A 15,389-nucleotide genomic window follows, 5' to 3' on the forward strand; every position below is an offset into this window, starting at 1 on the left:
ACAGATGAGAAGCCAATATGTGGAATTTGGGACAGTGGGACTAGGCGGAGAATGTACACAGCTTTCATTGATTTATAAGATGTCCAACATTTTAGGAAGAAACAGTTGTGCTTGTTAGTAAGTTTGCTGAGAGACTGAAGAAACAATAATCCAGGAATACAGACAATGTCTATTTTAGTTCTGTTTGAAGTAAAGTAAGTGCCAGAGATAAGTAAAAACATAATTGGATGGTGAGAAACCTTAAAAGGGATTTTTCTCTTCCTCTGAAGGGAAGATTAAGGTCCAGAACAATAAGCAATGCTTTTTCACTTCCCTCCTGTGATGATAAAAATTAAATGATGCTTGATACCCCTTTAAGATGGCACTAGTATTGACAGAGCTGCTGGTTTTGTCTTGAGATATGATCCGGTCCTTCTCAATCTCATTCAAAATACAATCAAATTCCAAAGAATCTCATGGACTAGAGCTAGGCTTCATTTCAAAGTACACCTGGAATACCTATTACATAACAAACATACCTACTGTCTCTGTGAATTCACAGCTCTGCTCAGCATGCTGCAGTGGCTTCTGTAGGTTGAAATCCTTAAAGCTTTAATATCCTGACACTGGTAGGAACTGAGAAGTCACTCAAGATTAACAAAGGAGGATTCTTCTTTGCTGTGTAGTCTGACACTACTAGAAAAGTGGAGTTTTAGATCTCTTTCACAGCCCAGCTTTTTTGACGTTTCATCAGACGACATCTGTCAGCCTCAGGTTGCAATACGTTCCTGGTTCATTTATCTGTTATCCCTGATGATTTGACCTTCTCATTGTATGTGCTCAACTATATGCAGTTGCCTAATTAACGAACTGCTGCCTTGGTGATGGCTGCTATAACACCGAGTGTCATCTTAGATTTTTTCAAATCAGAGGTTATAAATAATTCACTTTGCCTCCAAGTGTGCTCTTTTTCCTACCGTTAAATGAAATAGATTTATTTTCATCTGTATGTCTTGTTGGTGCACAATTAATCATGTAGTTGTAAAAAGACAATGAAGGGTCAGAGCAGATGAGTCTAAATGATACTGCACTGAAGTGATGCAAAAACCACTGCTGCAGATGAGTCATTTGAAGTCAAACCTTCACCACGTGGTTATACAGATAGTTATCTGATGTAACGAAGATCTGCATGCTGCTAATACAGGAGCATGGTTTGTCAATTTGTGTTTTGTTTACTTTCTTCCTTCTGAACTCAGCCAGCCCAGGCACTGACCAGATGGTTATTGAGCTGTGTCCTAAGGCAGAGTGCCATGTCTCTCCGGGGCTGAGCACTTTGCCTTCGTACCATTCTGGTATGAGGTGTGCACGTAGCAGGGTACAAATTTTCATCTCTCATGTGAGACTGAAGCATATTACTCCTGACTGCTGTGTTACTGAAGTCTAATTTCCCTCGATTATTAATGTACATCCAGAAGTGCAGACACGAGAAGGTTGACTAAGCCTTTTTTTTCTTATTGTTTTTCCTATTACTCATCAAAATGAATATGTTTTTACTTGTGGTATGTAATTGCCCTAGATGTTGAAAAAGATAATTGTGTGCTCATTAAACCATTACTGTTGCATTAAGTGCATGAGTATAAATTCTGCTTGGTTATCGCAATATTAATTAAGTGGTTAGAACATAGTAGCCCTTATGGATTTAGATGCTGTAATACCACCTCAGCCATACTGATGCAATAAGGATGCAAGAAAATCATTTAACGTGTTTTCAGTCTTTCCATTTTGCAGCGTGGGCTTTTCTGCCTGTTCAGAAGATAGCAAGTGTTAACTACAGCTTGGGTGGGTGAAGTACCTCCATAGTATTTTCATAAAGATGCTGATTGTCACATTGGTTTTGTTACTGCTATCTCCCACAGTTCAGCTGCTAGTGTTACTGGATAAGATTGGCTCTTGGTATCCTACTGTATCCTTATTAATAGTTGCACAGTGTTTGTGCTAAAATACTACTAAGACAAGATTTTTTCATGAATTGTGAAGTTTCAAAGTAATAAATGTTTATGCAGTGGAAGAGTAAGTTCTGTTTGAACTTCAGAGACCCATGGCGTAGGAGCTATCTGAACAGGCTTGTCATGGCAACAGTGACCATGTGTCCAGGTTCAAGCTGTTCTTTGTTGGGCAGAAGCAACAAGTTGTGTTTGGAAAAAACTTCTGTTAAGAGGGTGTCAACTCTGCAACGCTGAATCCCTTGAGCTTTTCACACTTATCTCTGTGACTAGTATTTTTCCCTTCCTTTTTCTCTTCTTTGCCTTCTTGGCATCTGAGAGAATCTTGGGGAACTGCTTTGTCTTTCTTGTAAGACAGTAGTCATTACTAATGACAATTTGTTGCAAATATTTATATTCCCATCATTTTAATTGATTGCTTTCCTCTGCAGCTAAGACGTGAGAAGATTGACCTTGAAAATACTTTGGAACAAGAACAAGAAGCACTAGTGAATCGTCTCTGGAAGAGGATGGACAAGCTCGAAGCAGAAAAACGGTTTGTCTTGTTCAATTTATTTGTTATTGTAGGAGATGTATCATTTAATACTTAACCTTCTGATTTAAGTATGTTCTTCTCTGTCATGCAAGCACTATCTGATCTATGGAAACCTAGAGTTTAACACAGTTGTACAGGTCTTTGTTTACATGTTACCACATGTGCGAGTGCCTAAACTAGATGAAATGAGGCAGTATAAAAATTGACCTGGGAAAGAAGGAATTTACTGGATTTTTTCAACGACTGATATGCTTAAGATATCTTGGTTTAGAATTAGCCTTCTGTCTGTGGCCTGAAGAAAATAATGTGGGAAGTCAGGAACTATTCATTGAAGCATAAATGTGTTCCAAGTGCTTGTTTCCAAGAGCACAATGCAGAAAAGGCTGTTTCACCATACTCCTTTTCTCACTTTTGTGTTTGTTCTTCCTCTAAGAACATGTATGTAAAAACTCAGATTAAGTGACTTTACTTGGGATTATTTTGGGGAATAATCTTATTTTGTGTATGAAACAGAGGAACTGTATGTGGTCTGTGACTTGTTTTTCCCAAACTATATTGCATAAATGTTTGGCAGTGACAACGTCTGAGTATTCTAAGAAGTCTATCTGTACTTGGACAAAAAAATCTTAACTTGTAAAGTTCTAAATTACAGAAGAAAGCATTATAAATCCTCCTAAGGTTCTCCCAAACAAATAGATACTTGTATTTGATGAATCTCAGTTACCTGTCAAAATCCTTGTGCATACTTTCTGAGGAATTTAAAGGGTTTTCTTTTCACTAAAGCTGAAGGTAAAGTTTAAGCTATTTTCTATTCAGAATTTTGCAGGAGAAATTAGACCAGCCAGTATCTGCTCCACCGTCACCCAGAGACATATCAATGGAGATAGATTCCCCGGAAAATATGATGAGACATATCAGATTCTTAAAGAATGAAGTGGAGAGGTTAAAGAAACAACTGAGGGCTGCACAGTTACAGCGTGAGTAAACAATTTGCTGCAAATCTTGTTAAGGATGTAATAGAAGATTTTTATCTAAAATGGTGTGTTGTAATTTAAGATATAAGTGGAAAAATGGGACAAGTTCAGTGTAAAATAGTGTAATGATTGCAATATTATAACTTGTTAGTGTATTTATACAGCAGTTTGGTCTGTTTGTTTTTAGCGTTATTAGAATGGGGAAGAATCACTGAATAGTTCCTGAACATATTTGAGCTACAAAAAATGTTTTTTGTCATTGTTTTTTTTTTTTTTCCAGAGTCTTTTAGAAGTATTTCAACACTTTCATAGAATCATAGACTGGCTTGGGATGGAAGGGACCTCAAGGATCATGAATCTCCAACCCCCCCGCCACAGGCAGGGCCACCAACCTCCATATTTAATGCTAGACCAGGCTGCCCAGGGCCCCATCCAACCTGGCCTTGAACACCTCCAGGGACAGGACATCCACAGCCTCTCTGGGCAGCCTGTTCCAGCACCTCACCACTCTCATAGTAAAGAACTTCCCCCTGACATCCAACCTAGATCTTCCCTCCTTCAACTTAAAACCATTTTCCCTTGTCCTGCTATTATCTACCCTTTCAAAGAGTAGACTCCCCTTCTGTTCGTAGGCTCCCTTTAGGTACTGGAAGGCTGCAATGAGGTCACCCCACTGCCTTCTCTTCTACAGGCTGAACAAGTCCAGCTTCCTTAGCCTGTCTTCATAGGAAGGGATAGCCCTCTAATCATCTTAGTGGCCTTTCTCTGGACCCTCTCCAACAGCTCCCTGTCCTTATACTGGGGGCCTCAGACCTGGATGCAGTACTCCAGATGGGGCCTCACGTGGGCAGAGTAGAGAGGGACAACACCTCCCTGTCCCTGCTGGCCACCCCTCTTGTGATGGAGGGGTGTACTTTAATACATACCTAAGAATTACATTGTAAGAGTCTAGATATAAGTTAGAAGTTACTCAAAAGAATTAACAGCTAGCAAACTGAAGTTGAGTTGTATATAGGAATTGCATTTATTGGTTACAGTTATCTTCAGGTAACTGTAGCTTTGCTTAAGATTGATTGCTCAAGCAGCTGATTTGACTTCACAATACTGCAAAACAAATAATCTTTCTTCATTCGTGCTTAAATAAGATTACTTTGAATGTGAACAGAATAAGCAATTGTGTAGGAGTCTTGTCTGTTCCTGTCCTGGGAAGCATGGTGGAACCTGGCCTGCTTCTTTGCTGCCCCTCTTGGGGAGGAAGAAGGGGCCTGAGTGCGTGTTTTAGGGTGGAAGGAAGATGGCTTCTGTCTTCTTGTGGTCTGCAAGGCCATTCCATCATCCCTTTGTCCTGCAATTAAAATTCCTATCTGCGGTTTGTCAGCTCCACCTTTTTGTCTTTTGTGTATTTTTCAGTCAGTAGTGGTGTACTTGAGCTGCTAGATAAGGAGGTACCTAGCCACGTGGTCAGGAAGATGTGGGAGAGCAGGAAGCAAGCAGTACTCCCCTCAGCGGTGCTGGCCATGACAGACTGACTGCACTACTTCCCCAATAGCTCACCAGGGGCTTTCCTTACAGGCAGAGTAGGTGGCAGAGTGCTCTTGTGCAGAGACCTTGTACACACATTGGTGGCATTCATAATTTGTCTCTGTTAAAAGAAGATAAGGGCTGCTAATCTTTGTACTTGGCAGTTCTGTGCTGTAGCCTTCACTTTGTGAACCTCAGAATGAGAGCAAGGCCTTAGATTTACCATCATTGTACAAATCTGGCATAATTAATCTCATTTCATGCATTCTTTATTATTTCTGGGTAATTTCTTTTTGAAATACTGTGATTTAGAGTAAAGATTTTGAAGCAGTTGAGGTCGAATTCTCGTGGAAAGTGAGTTTTAGGTTCAGAAACACTCTTTTCTGTTGTGAACAGCTTAAATAAAGCGACAGTATGTATAGCAATACTGATGAAAGTTGTGGATTTACTGCTTTATGGACTGCCTGCAAACAGAAGGTTAAACTGAAAAGGACTTTTTTTTTTTGGAGGAACTTTGATGCTTGCAGTATGTGGCTGCTTCAGAACCCTTACTATTATACATGAGTACTTAGTGAAGTCTACTTAGAAAATTGTTATTGTGTTATTATATTGCATTTTCCTGAAACACTTCCAGTTTAGGAACTATTTTGGTATAATAACAGCTACAAATAAGTGATGCTGTTACATTTAGAAGTTGTATTTCCACAGAAAAGAGGAGAATTGTGGACAGTTGATAGCTTTCTGAAACAGGAATATTCTTTGGACTGCAGCATAAAGAAATGATCACAGAGTAATGGATCACTTTTTTTTAATAACAAGGAATTCACTGTATACTTGATCAAATATTAGGATACCTCACAAAATGCATTACACTTACAATAAGTTCTATTTTATTGACATAATGTATCAATATGCTGCAAGGCTTTCCTTGATGTAATTTAATCACTTAAATGATGTGTTAAATTACTTTTTAAGTGATGTTTGATGAACTCTTTAGAATTTCAAACTCAGGTTACCTTTTGATTTAGAGAGTAAATCACTGGCTGGCTTTTGATATTGGTAGATGTCCTGCTGGCCAATCTACAATGACATCCAATTGAAAGCATGCTATGGGCTATTTTTAAGATAGCAATTTAATTGAAGTTGGGTTATTTTGTGTTACAGAACTTGTTTTGTGCTCCTTCCCTTGAAATATACCTTAAATTATTTCTTCGATAAAATTCTTGTAGAAGTGCATTAGCATTACTTGAATGGAGCAGCAATCAGTGTACTGCTTCATTTTCTTCATGACTTTTTTGGTTGCTTTTCAAATTTATTTAAGTAAATACTTGAAACTTTTTTAGCTTTTTACCCTTGCTTGTAAAATTGCAGTCAGACAGCACCTTGTTTTAGTAGCTACTGTTACAAATTAGCCTTAGAAGTAATGACTTATGGATGAGTATCTCGATGATCCACTCTGAACGTTTTCTACACCTTCCTTCTTTAAGGACTGGGGTAAAATTCCTGTCTGCAAAATGGAATTTTAATCAAATTTTAACAGAATTCTGAATTTCAGATTCGGAGAAGATGGCACAGTATTTAGAAGAGGAGCGACATATGAGGGAAGAAAACTTGAGGCTTCAAAGAAAATTACAGAGGGAAATGGAGCGTAGGGAAGCACTCTGCAGGCAACTGTCAGAAAGTGAATCCAGCTTGGAAATGGATGATGAAAGGTGTGTATCTTTTAGCTATCCAGGTATGTTGGCATTGAGCTTGTTAATCAATAATTATGTGTGTTGTGTTTTAGGCTTTTTCTTAGTACTGCAGAATGAGTACTCACAGAAATAACATACACATATGTTTCTTCACGTATGTATCAAATTTCAGCATGGTGCGTCAATATCTTTGGTAGAATTATGTCAAACTTGTGTAAAATTGGACTAATTATAACAGTGAGGATTGAAAAAGTTACTTCTAAGGATTATTTAGGGTTTTGATAATGTATATCGACATAAATACACCTGTGTGGTCGAGCTTGAGGATGATTAAATCATGGTGCCTTTATTTTTCCCCCAACTTGGTGACTGTAATGAGTTCTTTGAGGTAGGTACAATATTCCTACTTGTGGTGAACTTCTCTTTTGCAGAAAATAGGATCCATTCTGCCTAATCTAAGGGAGTAATCTATAAAGCCTTAGAGAGAGGAAGCATTTCCAGAGCTGATGGGTTGTTCTTGAAGTCCAAGACATAACACGCTTGATGGTTTTTTTTTGGTTATTTTGTTTTTACTCTACTGCAAAATGCACTGCTTGCACTGTCCTTACAGATAGTCTGGATTTTTTTTATCGTGGTTTTATATAATGCCTCTTAGTGGTTTTTTTTTTACATGATAGTTTTATGACAGTGTTATATTTCGAAGGAGGTGTTGTCTTATTTCTTCTCAAATGCTCATTGTTTTGTTCCAGTTTTACATTACTTGGGATTTATAGACTTAAAAAAAAAAAAAAAAAAAGCCAAAGCAAAATAAACCCACCCTCACCCTGTGATGTGTTCTCCAGATACTGAGATGATGCTTCTTGTATCATCAGTATTTTTGTTGTGAGACATAATCTACCAGAAAAGAGAGCATCAGATACTTTGCTTCAAGGAGTGCCCTTAAAATTCAAGGCAATGTTTTCATTTTAATGAAATATTAGGCAACTGATGTTTATTGCGGTAGAATCTAGTATTATGATGTAGTTAATACTGTGTAGATTAGTAAATTAGTTAAGACTCATTGGATTCTGCTGTTCAAATCTAATTTTAATAGCCTGACCTTTTCAGCCAATGCTTACGTTACAATAAAACTAGTCAGAATCTCTATTTATACTAATTATCAATATTCATCTAAAAATGTGGCAGATCCTATTTTTTCCTACCTTTTCCAGACAGTGATAGTAGTAAAAATGGAGAAAATAATTAAATAAGAGATTTCATTGTCATGTTGGGTTTTTTTTCTTTTTGGTACTGCAAAAACATTGGAGAATCACTCCAAAACAGGTGTTCGCATTGTAAGTAATACGAAGCACTTAGCAGGTGTTAGCATGGTTAGTCTTAGAAGAGAACTGCATAGAGAAAAACTGTAGAACATGCAGTAATGACTTATAGTTGTAAATTTGTCAGCTTACTTTGTTTTCCTAAAAATGATCATGGTGCCAGGTCAGTTATCCAGATTTTTCAGTTGCATTGCTAATGGATAATACTTGTTGTTGGATTTTTTGTGGATGGAGTAGGTGAAGATGCTTTACTGGATTAAAAACGCATAATTCTCCCAAAATTTTCTCAACTTGACAGCAGTAGCTTTATCTTTTCCCTATTACTGAAGAAAATAAGATGGAGATTTCTAAACCCAAGAAGCATGCAAATGATGTGTAGTTATTCCATTTGATATGGTCTAGGTGACTAGGAAGACTTCAAAAAAATTGTATTTGTCTCGAATAAGATTGAATCACAGAGACCACTGCCTTGCTGTAATACGCATATTGTCTGCATTACAAGTTATTGTATGTTATAGAAGTAACCTAGTTAGTTCAATTTTGCCAGTACTGCCACTGACATCTCTTTGGGAAACTGGTATTTAAGTAAAGCCCTAATTTGCCAGCAGTTGTTCTTAATGGCAGCCACCATAATTACTTTATCTACCCAAGTTTAATCCAAATTCAGCATTGCTACAATCCACTGCCTCTGTTAGGTGTTGTGGTTTGGTGACTGAGTATTTTGGTTAAAAATTAATTAAATGCAGTGTCAAAGCATTTATCAGATTCATTAAGAACTGGCATACAGAGCTCAAAGCACTCACTGAGTTCCATCGACTAGGAATATTTTATAATATTTTTGTTTGGTTTTTTCTTTGATCTGAAAGTAAGTGTAGTAGCTAAGAATTTCTGAGCAGCACAATGGTAGATGGAAAAGGGTATTTAGGTAGCTAACTACACCTGCTGCTTTGCGGAGTCCGGTAAAGAAACACAGGTAGCTGTGCTGTTAATCTGAGGGCGTTGATTTGCAGCCAGTGATTGAAAAATCTGCAGGCAGAAAACATAAGCAAGTAAACGGTCAATGGTTTACTGGCTGGTTTGGCCATGACATAAACCTAAAAGCTAACATCATAGTGCTATGGAAAAAAATACATAAAATGGCTTCTGAGAAAGAAACAGTGAGTGGAACTAGGAGCAAGTGTTAAAGTACAAATAAAATAGCCACTAAAATAGTTACAGGTGGAATTAAATGCCCCCTGTTTATTTGATCAAAATGAAGTGTGGGAGGCATCTTGCTACACAACCTACACAATCTAGCAGGTGAAAGTGCTGCCTTCAAAATAGCTCTCTTTTCCTATGGCAAAAGACACGATGAGCAGAAGGCTTAATGTTGAGACTAGATGTATTCAAATAGGAAGCAGGACTATGAGATCGACCAGCTCTTGTAACCAACTGTCAATACTTGAATGGCTTTTCTCCCTTTTTTTGTGATTAAAAATTAATGCTTCAATGTCTTTCTGGCAGTAGATGCATTCCTGTGAGACAAAGTATTGAGTTCAGTGTAGAAATTCTAAGATGTAATTGTAAAATGCAAGACTGTAGCGTAGGTCAAATGGACTGATGTGGTATAAACCCCTGACCTTAATACATATTATTCCAATTGTGCACAACTTGTACAGTTTAACTGCAAATGACTGTAAGTCCATCTGTTTCCATCGATAGCTAAGCCAGTATTTGAATGTTCAGCAATGAAGTGTTCCTGTCATGGCTTCCTAAAGGTGACTGGTGGTCCTACACTGATCTCATGTGACTCTTATGGGAATTGAAAATGCGCAGTGAAACATTTAAAGTGTGGCACATGTTAAAAGGTTTAATCTAATTATTCTTTGCCTTTTTTTGTTAGATATTTTAATGAGATGTCTGCACAAGGATTAAGACCTCGCACTGTGTCCAGTCCTATCCCTTATACACCCTCACCAAGTTCTAGCAGACCTATATCACCTGGTAAATATTTTACCCAGTTTCTAAAATTGTTGTATGCATCACATAGTAATGTGCCCTAGGTCAATAGCCTTTCAAAGCTAGTCTGGGGAAAAAGTGCATTGTAAATGTAATAATAGATTTGCCTTAGATTTCTTCTACTGCAGCACGTGTTTTGAATGGTTCTGTTTTATGCCGTGATCAAATTATTAGAGGTCAGCTAAGTAGCTATCGTTTTAACTTCTCCTTACCTCCCCTGCCTTCCCCATAGCTGCATTGCTTTCATTTCAGTAGATAACGTGATTCTCCTGACAGACTAGAAGTGAGACTGCTACTGTGCTTTGAGTCAAAACGTCTTGTAGAAGTCTAATCTTGACATGCTGGAAATAAGTTCATTTTCATTTCTCTTCAGTAGAGAAATGGCTTTGTCACTGCTGCCAATTTATGTTTTAAAACAATAACAATAAAATCAAGGATTTCTGTCCATAGCACCTTATGTATCAAAGGCAAACTAACCTTTTCTGACTATAATAAATGGATTATATAGTCTTCGGAGTTTCAAAGGCACCTGAATGGATTACATCTGACCTTAGATGATTGAATTCTTAATTACCGATCATATTTTTAAGGCAGAGGAAGTGTATTTGTGTTGACTCATATAAAATTCATTAAAAATGCCACTGAATATTTGTTTTAAATTGTTGACCATAGATGTTAGGTGACAATCACCAATTCACTTGTATTTACTGAAGTGAATCCTGCATGCTCCTCTTTACAGAGTTCACCTTTAGAACCTGTCAGACAGAGTCCTACAGTAAGAGCAAAGGAGATGTGCTTAGTATTGATTTATTCTACGAAGTAGGATTTAGACATTTGATTACATAGGTCTGCTAGAACATAACTAGTGTGTTTAAACTCTTTAGTTTTCAAGATCGACTTCAGTCTTTCAGAAAGACTCAAAACAGTTTTCATCTTTATGTGGGTAAAAGAGCAAGCGTGTATTTTTCTGGCACTGGCTTATGACTGTGATAGCTTAGGTTTTTTAAGAGATTTTTTTAAGAGATGAGCCAGATCATTTGGCTTTTAATGTTTTACTAGATATACTGCCACAGAGAAGATATATGCCTTCTTATCCTTTGCCTCTAACTGTGATGTGTACATTGATACAGCCATACTAAAAACTGTTCTGGAGCAACTGCTTTGGACATGTATCTGTGCAGGCTTCATAATAACCTCATACTTATTTACACAGTGCATCTGCAGTCTACACAGTGTTACAATGAAAATAAAAAGTATGCGTGGTGAAAATTCTCTGGCAATTTACTCTAAGCTTAAGTGCTAGATTTCCTAGAAATGCATGCAATTCAGATGCTGATGTTTCAGAGCAGGAGTACTCTTTTGGTTCGTTGTTTCTGCATTGGGACTGTGGCAGGTTCTTTGCTTGCTGTGGGCTGTTGGGTCAACTTGCCTCTGCTCATGGGAGGCACAGTACTGCATTCTTGAGGGAATTATTTCTACAGGCAGGGGTTGCTGCAGTGCAGTCTGAAATGGAGTTAAAAATAGCATTAAAAAGAGCTGAAATGATCATTTCCAACAGAGCTCACAATATTTTTTTAGTGGTTGTACAGAAGGTATTCCAGCTGAGCACTTCTGTACAGGCAGCTATATTGCTCTTCTTCACATCTGATAAATTAATGTCCACAGCTGGAAAGTTTTAGACTTCGGAAAAACAAAACCAGCAGTTTGCTAGAGAGCTAATGAGATCAGTAGGGAATTTCACACAGTTGTCTGGTATGTATGAAAGTAGTAATTCATGAAAACAATTTGTTTTTGAGAGTAAAGCAGTAAGACTGCAAAAAGTATCAGCATAGGAAATACGATAAGCATTTTATATCAAGTAATTATATGACCTGGCATGTTGTGTTTTTTAAATAAATGATTTGCTTGAATTTTTGGAGACATAATTTGAAACCAGTTAAAAATGGTATAAATGTATGTGGTAGTGAGTCAGGTTTAATGGGTCAGATTCTGGCTCCTGATTCTTGAAGCCTTTCGTGCTTGTGTGGCTTGAGATGCTGCTTTTGAGGACTTCTTTAAGCAGTATGCTGAAGTTTATAGCACGCTGCATGAAACTGAGACTGTAAATGTATTGCTACTCTTAGGCCGTTGGGGAATGGTTGCTGTAGTTACTGAATAGTATTTGGTGTAGTTAAAGCGTTGTATGCTTTCCTTCTGCAGACAGGCTAGATAGATATTTTAGGATGCAGAGCTGTGGATGAGCTACCTTGCATGTACATGCACTGCTGTTATCACTGCTTTGCCACGGAGATTTGCATTTCTAAAGCTTTTGAAGCTAATTTATCCCAGAGGAGTCAAAAATTGTTATACTGCAAAGATGACTTGACGTGTTAGTTTTAAAACTTGTGCTGTGCAGACAATTAGATTACGTAGTCAAAAATGTGATTGATTTGTTATCTGTATTGTTTAGCTACTCTAATGTGACGGATTTGTTCACAGTTTGCACCAGATGCACATTGATAACGAAGTAGAATCAAACTTGGAATAGAAAGAAGCAAGGGTAGTATCGTATGTTTTCTTGTATAGCTTTATTAGTGATCTGAAGCTTTTTTGTTGTTTGTTTTTGTTTTTCTGAAATGTTATCTCATCAAGCACAGGCACAAAAGCAGCTATATGCAGTTAAGGACAAAACCTTAGTGATGAGAGTGTGTATCTTTATTTACACTTGATTGCGTTGATGTAGTGTGAAAACTGCTAAATCCAGTGAGGTGTTCTAAAGCAGTTTCTAGTTTCTAATACTGAGCAGCTGAGAAAAGGGTTGTCTGCTATCCTACTGATATTTTTTTCCAGAAGATGAGAGTGAGCCAAAAGTTTTTTGAAAGTTTGCTGTTTTGAGAAATATTCAAAATGATCAGAACACTTCCAAGTCTGAGTTTTGTGCAATTAGATGCTACTATTTCTTCTCTCTCTGGTTTGCTATACAAGTACTCTGCATTTTTATAAACTAGGGTTTACAGAAAGGAAGTGTTGTGAAGGAAGAATTAGATATCTGCGCTTCTGAATATTATAGTCTCTTTAACACAGATAAAACACATTCTAATTTTAGATGTTAGTTCTAAGTGTGGAAGATCATCCCATAGTATTTTAACTTCACCGCTCCAAAGATCTTTGGGATTCTGCCTATAAACACCAAGGCAAAAAAAAGTAGGCAATCTAGGCTGCTGTTGGTTTGGATGCAGAGCTGCTCTGCCTTGAAGGAGGCATCTCCATCCAGTTTCTTTCATGTAGAAACTCTTAGTGTCCCAGTGCAAGACGGCTTCTCCAGACACAGCATGTCTACTTCTTCAGACTGCATTTTGTCCAGGGAGTGATTTGTTCCAAGGAGAGATGAAAAGTTGTATGGAATATCTGTGAACTGAAGGTGAACTTACAAGGCAGACTTGTTTATGTTAAGTGAAAATGCATGTTTAATGCTGTGTGATGTGTGTTTTCAAACACCAGGTAGTTTACTACAGGAAAAGAATGAAATAAATCTTGGATCACTCTTTTCAGTGCAGTGATTTTTTTTAGGTTCCTAATTTGGCACCAGTTACTATTTATTTAACCCATCATTGTTTAAAAATAATCGGAAAACACCCCCAAAGCCCCTTTATTTTAAAACAAACAAGAATATTGATGTTACTTCTTTTTAACAATTTTTAGGTCTGTCATATGCAAGTCACACAGTTGGTTTCACACCACCAACTTCACTGACTAGAGCTGGAATGTCTTACTACAATTCCCCAGGCCTTCACGTGCAACATATGGGTCCGTCCCATGGTATTACAGTAAGTATTTTAAAAAAGCAAATAATTGTTGCCAATGTCAGTTTAACTTTTTATGTTATGATTGCTTGTCCTTAAGCTTTGTACAAAACAGTTTTGTATATGTTTGTTTTTGTCTCCTTACTCCAAGATATCTATTGCTGCTTTCTTCAACCCTGATTTTCCTCTTCACCCCTCAGAAACTGATTCTTTTTGAAGAACCTTATTTTCCACAAAAGAATAGGATATATTATCATCTTAAGGACAGTAATAGGTATCATCTTATGGATCAGCAGGCAGGATGTGAGAAGTGATGTTCTAAGCTACTGAGCCTATCACAGGAAGTAAAAACATTGCTTTCATTTTTCTCCTAGTCTCCACCATCTGACGGATGAGTCATCTGAGGTTGCTCCAAGCTCAGGTTTTCTCCAGGATGGCACACAATGCTACCACCATGTCACTGTAACAGGCAGTTAACTCTTATTTTCTATTCTCATTGGCAAAGAAGAAAGTTAATATAATAAACATTTGCTAGGACAATTTCTCAGTATCTTTCAACTGGATTTGTTTCCTTTTTAACACTGTTATTTAATGCATTTCTACCTAATTGAGTTTCTTCTCAGTATTTGTGGAGTTTTAATGAGCAGAGCCTCAGTAGTAACCATTTGGAAAGACGGCTTGTAGTTGGTGTGTCAAGACCATTTTGACTTTTCTCAGCAGATATGGTCATGTGTAAATACTATCCTGTAAGGTGTTTGCTCATACTTGTCATTCTCAGATGTGAAAACTTGTTTTGATAGAGTATTTAGTAGAATGCTAAAATATGTCTGTTTTTAAAATTGCTCAGGTAAACTTGCTTAAGTCATTGTTAATTTCAGTGAGCAAAGGGAAGTGGGAGCTATATACTAGTACTTAGAACAGGAGGCTGGAGCTCAGCAGGGGGGTAGAATCCTAGTTTAGGTCCAGCCCCCTGCTGTAACTAACCCCAGGTTAGCCACAGGAAAATCTTCAGGAAGACCTAGAACCTAGTTTTATAAGTAAATTTTTGAAGGAACTTGTTCTCTTCAGTCTCTGTGAAATGCTAATTCTGCTCTTTCTTGTGGTATAAATTAATTGGGGTCTCACTGAGTCACTCTAGGACAACTGCTAGAACAAAACACTGTTTTGAAGAAGGTGTGTTGTGTGGCTCTTGGCTTCTTGATGCTTAAGCCAGGTCCCTTCACATTATTAGATGTATGCAACGGCAATAAATGATTTTAAAATGTTTCAGAAACATCAGTCAGTTGTTGATAATCCCTTGACTTTTTTCACAGAACGTACAACTAATCTATTGTACATCGTTGTGCAAATAGATACAATATACATTTTTTTGAGCAAACTGCTATTTGCTTCTTGGTTCTTCATTTTCAACCTCCATTACAGAATAAATTGACTTCATATGTAAAACATTTTGGTGTAGCACTGTAACCATTCTTCTCTGCAGAGCTGATTGACTTTGGTTGGTTATTAATTGTGGGTGGGTGGTTTGTCGTACCATGAAGTTCTCTACTGGTAAGTAGTGACCATTTCAGTTTTAAAACTGTA

General features: G+C 37.4%; 1 protein-coding gene across 3 annotated transcripts in view; it reads left to right on the forward strand.

Annotated features, from left to right (window-relative positions):
* The window catches only part of CCDC6 (coiled-coil domain containing 6), a 47,836-nt gene that overhangs the window by 26,205 nt on the left and 6,242 nt on the right, over nt 1–15,389 (forward strand). For 2 of the 3 annotated variants that reach the window (NM_001031221.2, XM_046942841.1), the window contains exons 4-8: nt 2,414–2,517; nt 3,334–3,494; nt 6,568–6,724; nt 9,908–10,008; nt 13,705–13,829. In NM_001031221.2, coding sequence (NP_001026392.2) covers nt 2,414–2,517; nt 3,334–3,494; nt 6,568–6,724; nt 9,908–10,008; nt 13,705–13,829 — 648 coding nt within the window. Of the gene's footprint in view, nt 1–2,413; nt 2,518–3,333; nt 3,495–6,567; nt 6,725–9,907; nt 10,009–13,704; nt 13,830–14,179; nt 15,254–15,389 lie in introns of those variants that run through there. The other variant, XM_046942840.1, reaches the window with a different exon arrangement.

Source organism: Gallus gallus, chromosome 6, assembly GCF_016699485.2.
Source record: "Gallus gallus isolate bGalGal1 chromosome 6, bGalGal1.mat.broiler.GRCg7b, whole genome shotgun sequence".
Lineage (NCBI taxonomy): Eukaryota > Metazoa > Chordata > Aves > Galliformes > Phasianidae > Gallus > Gallus gallus.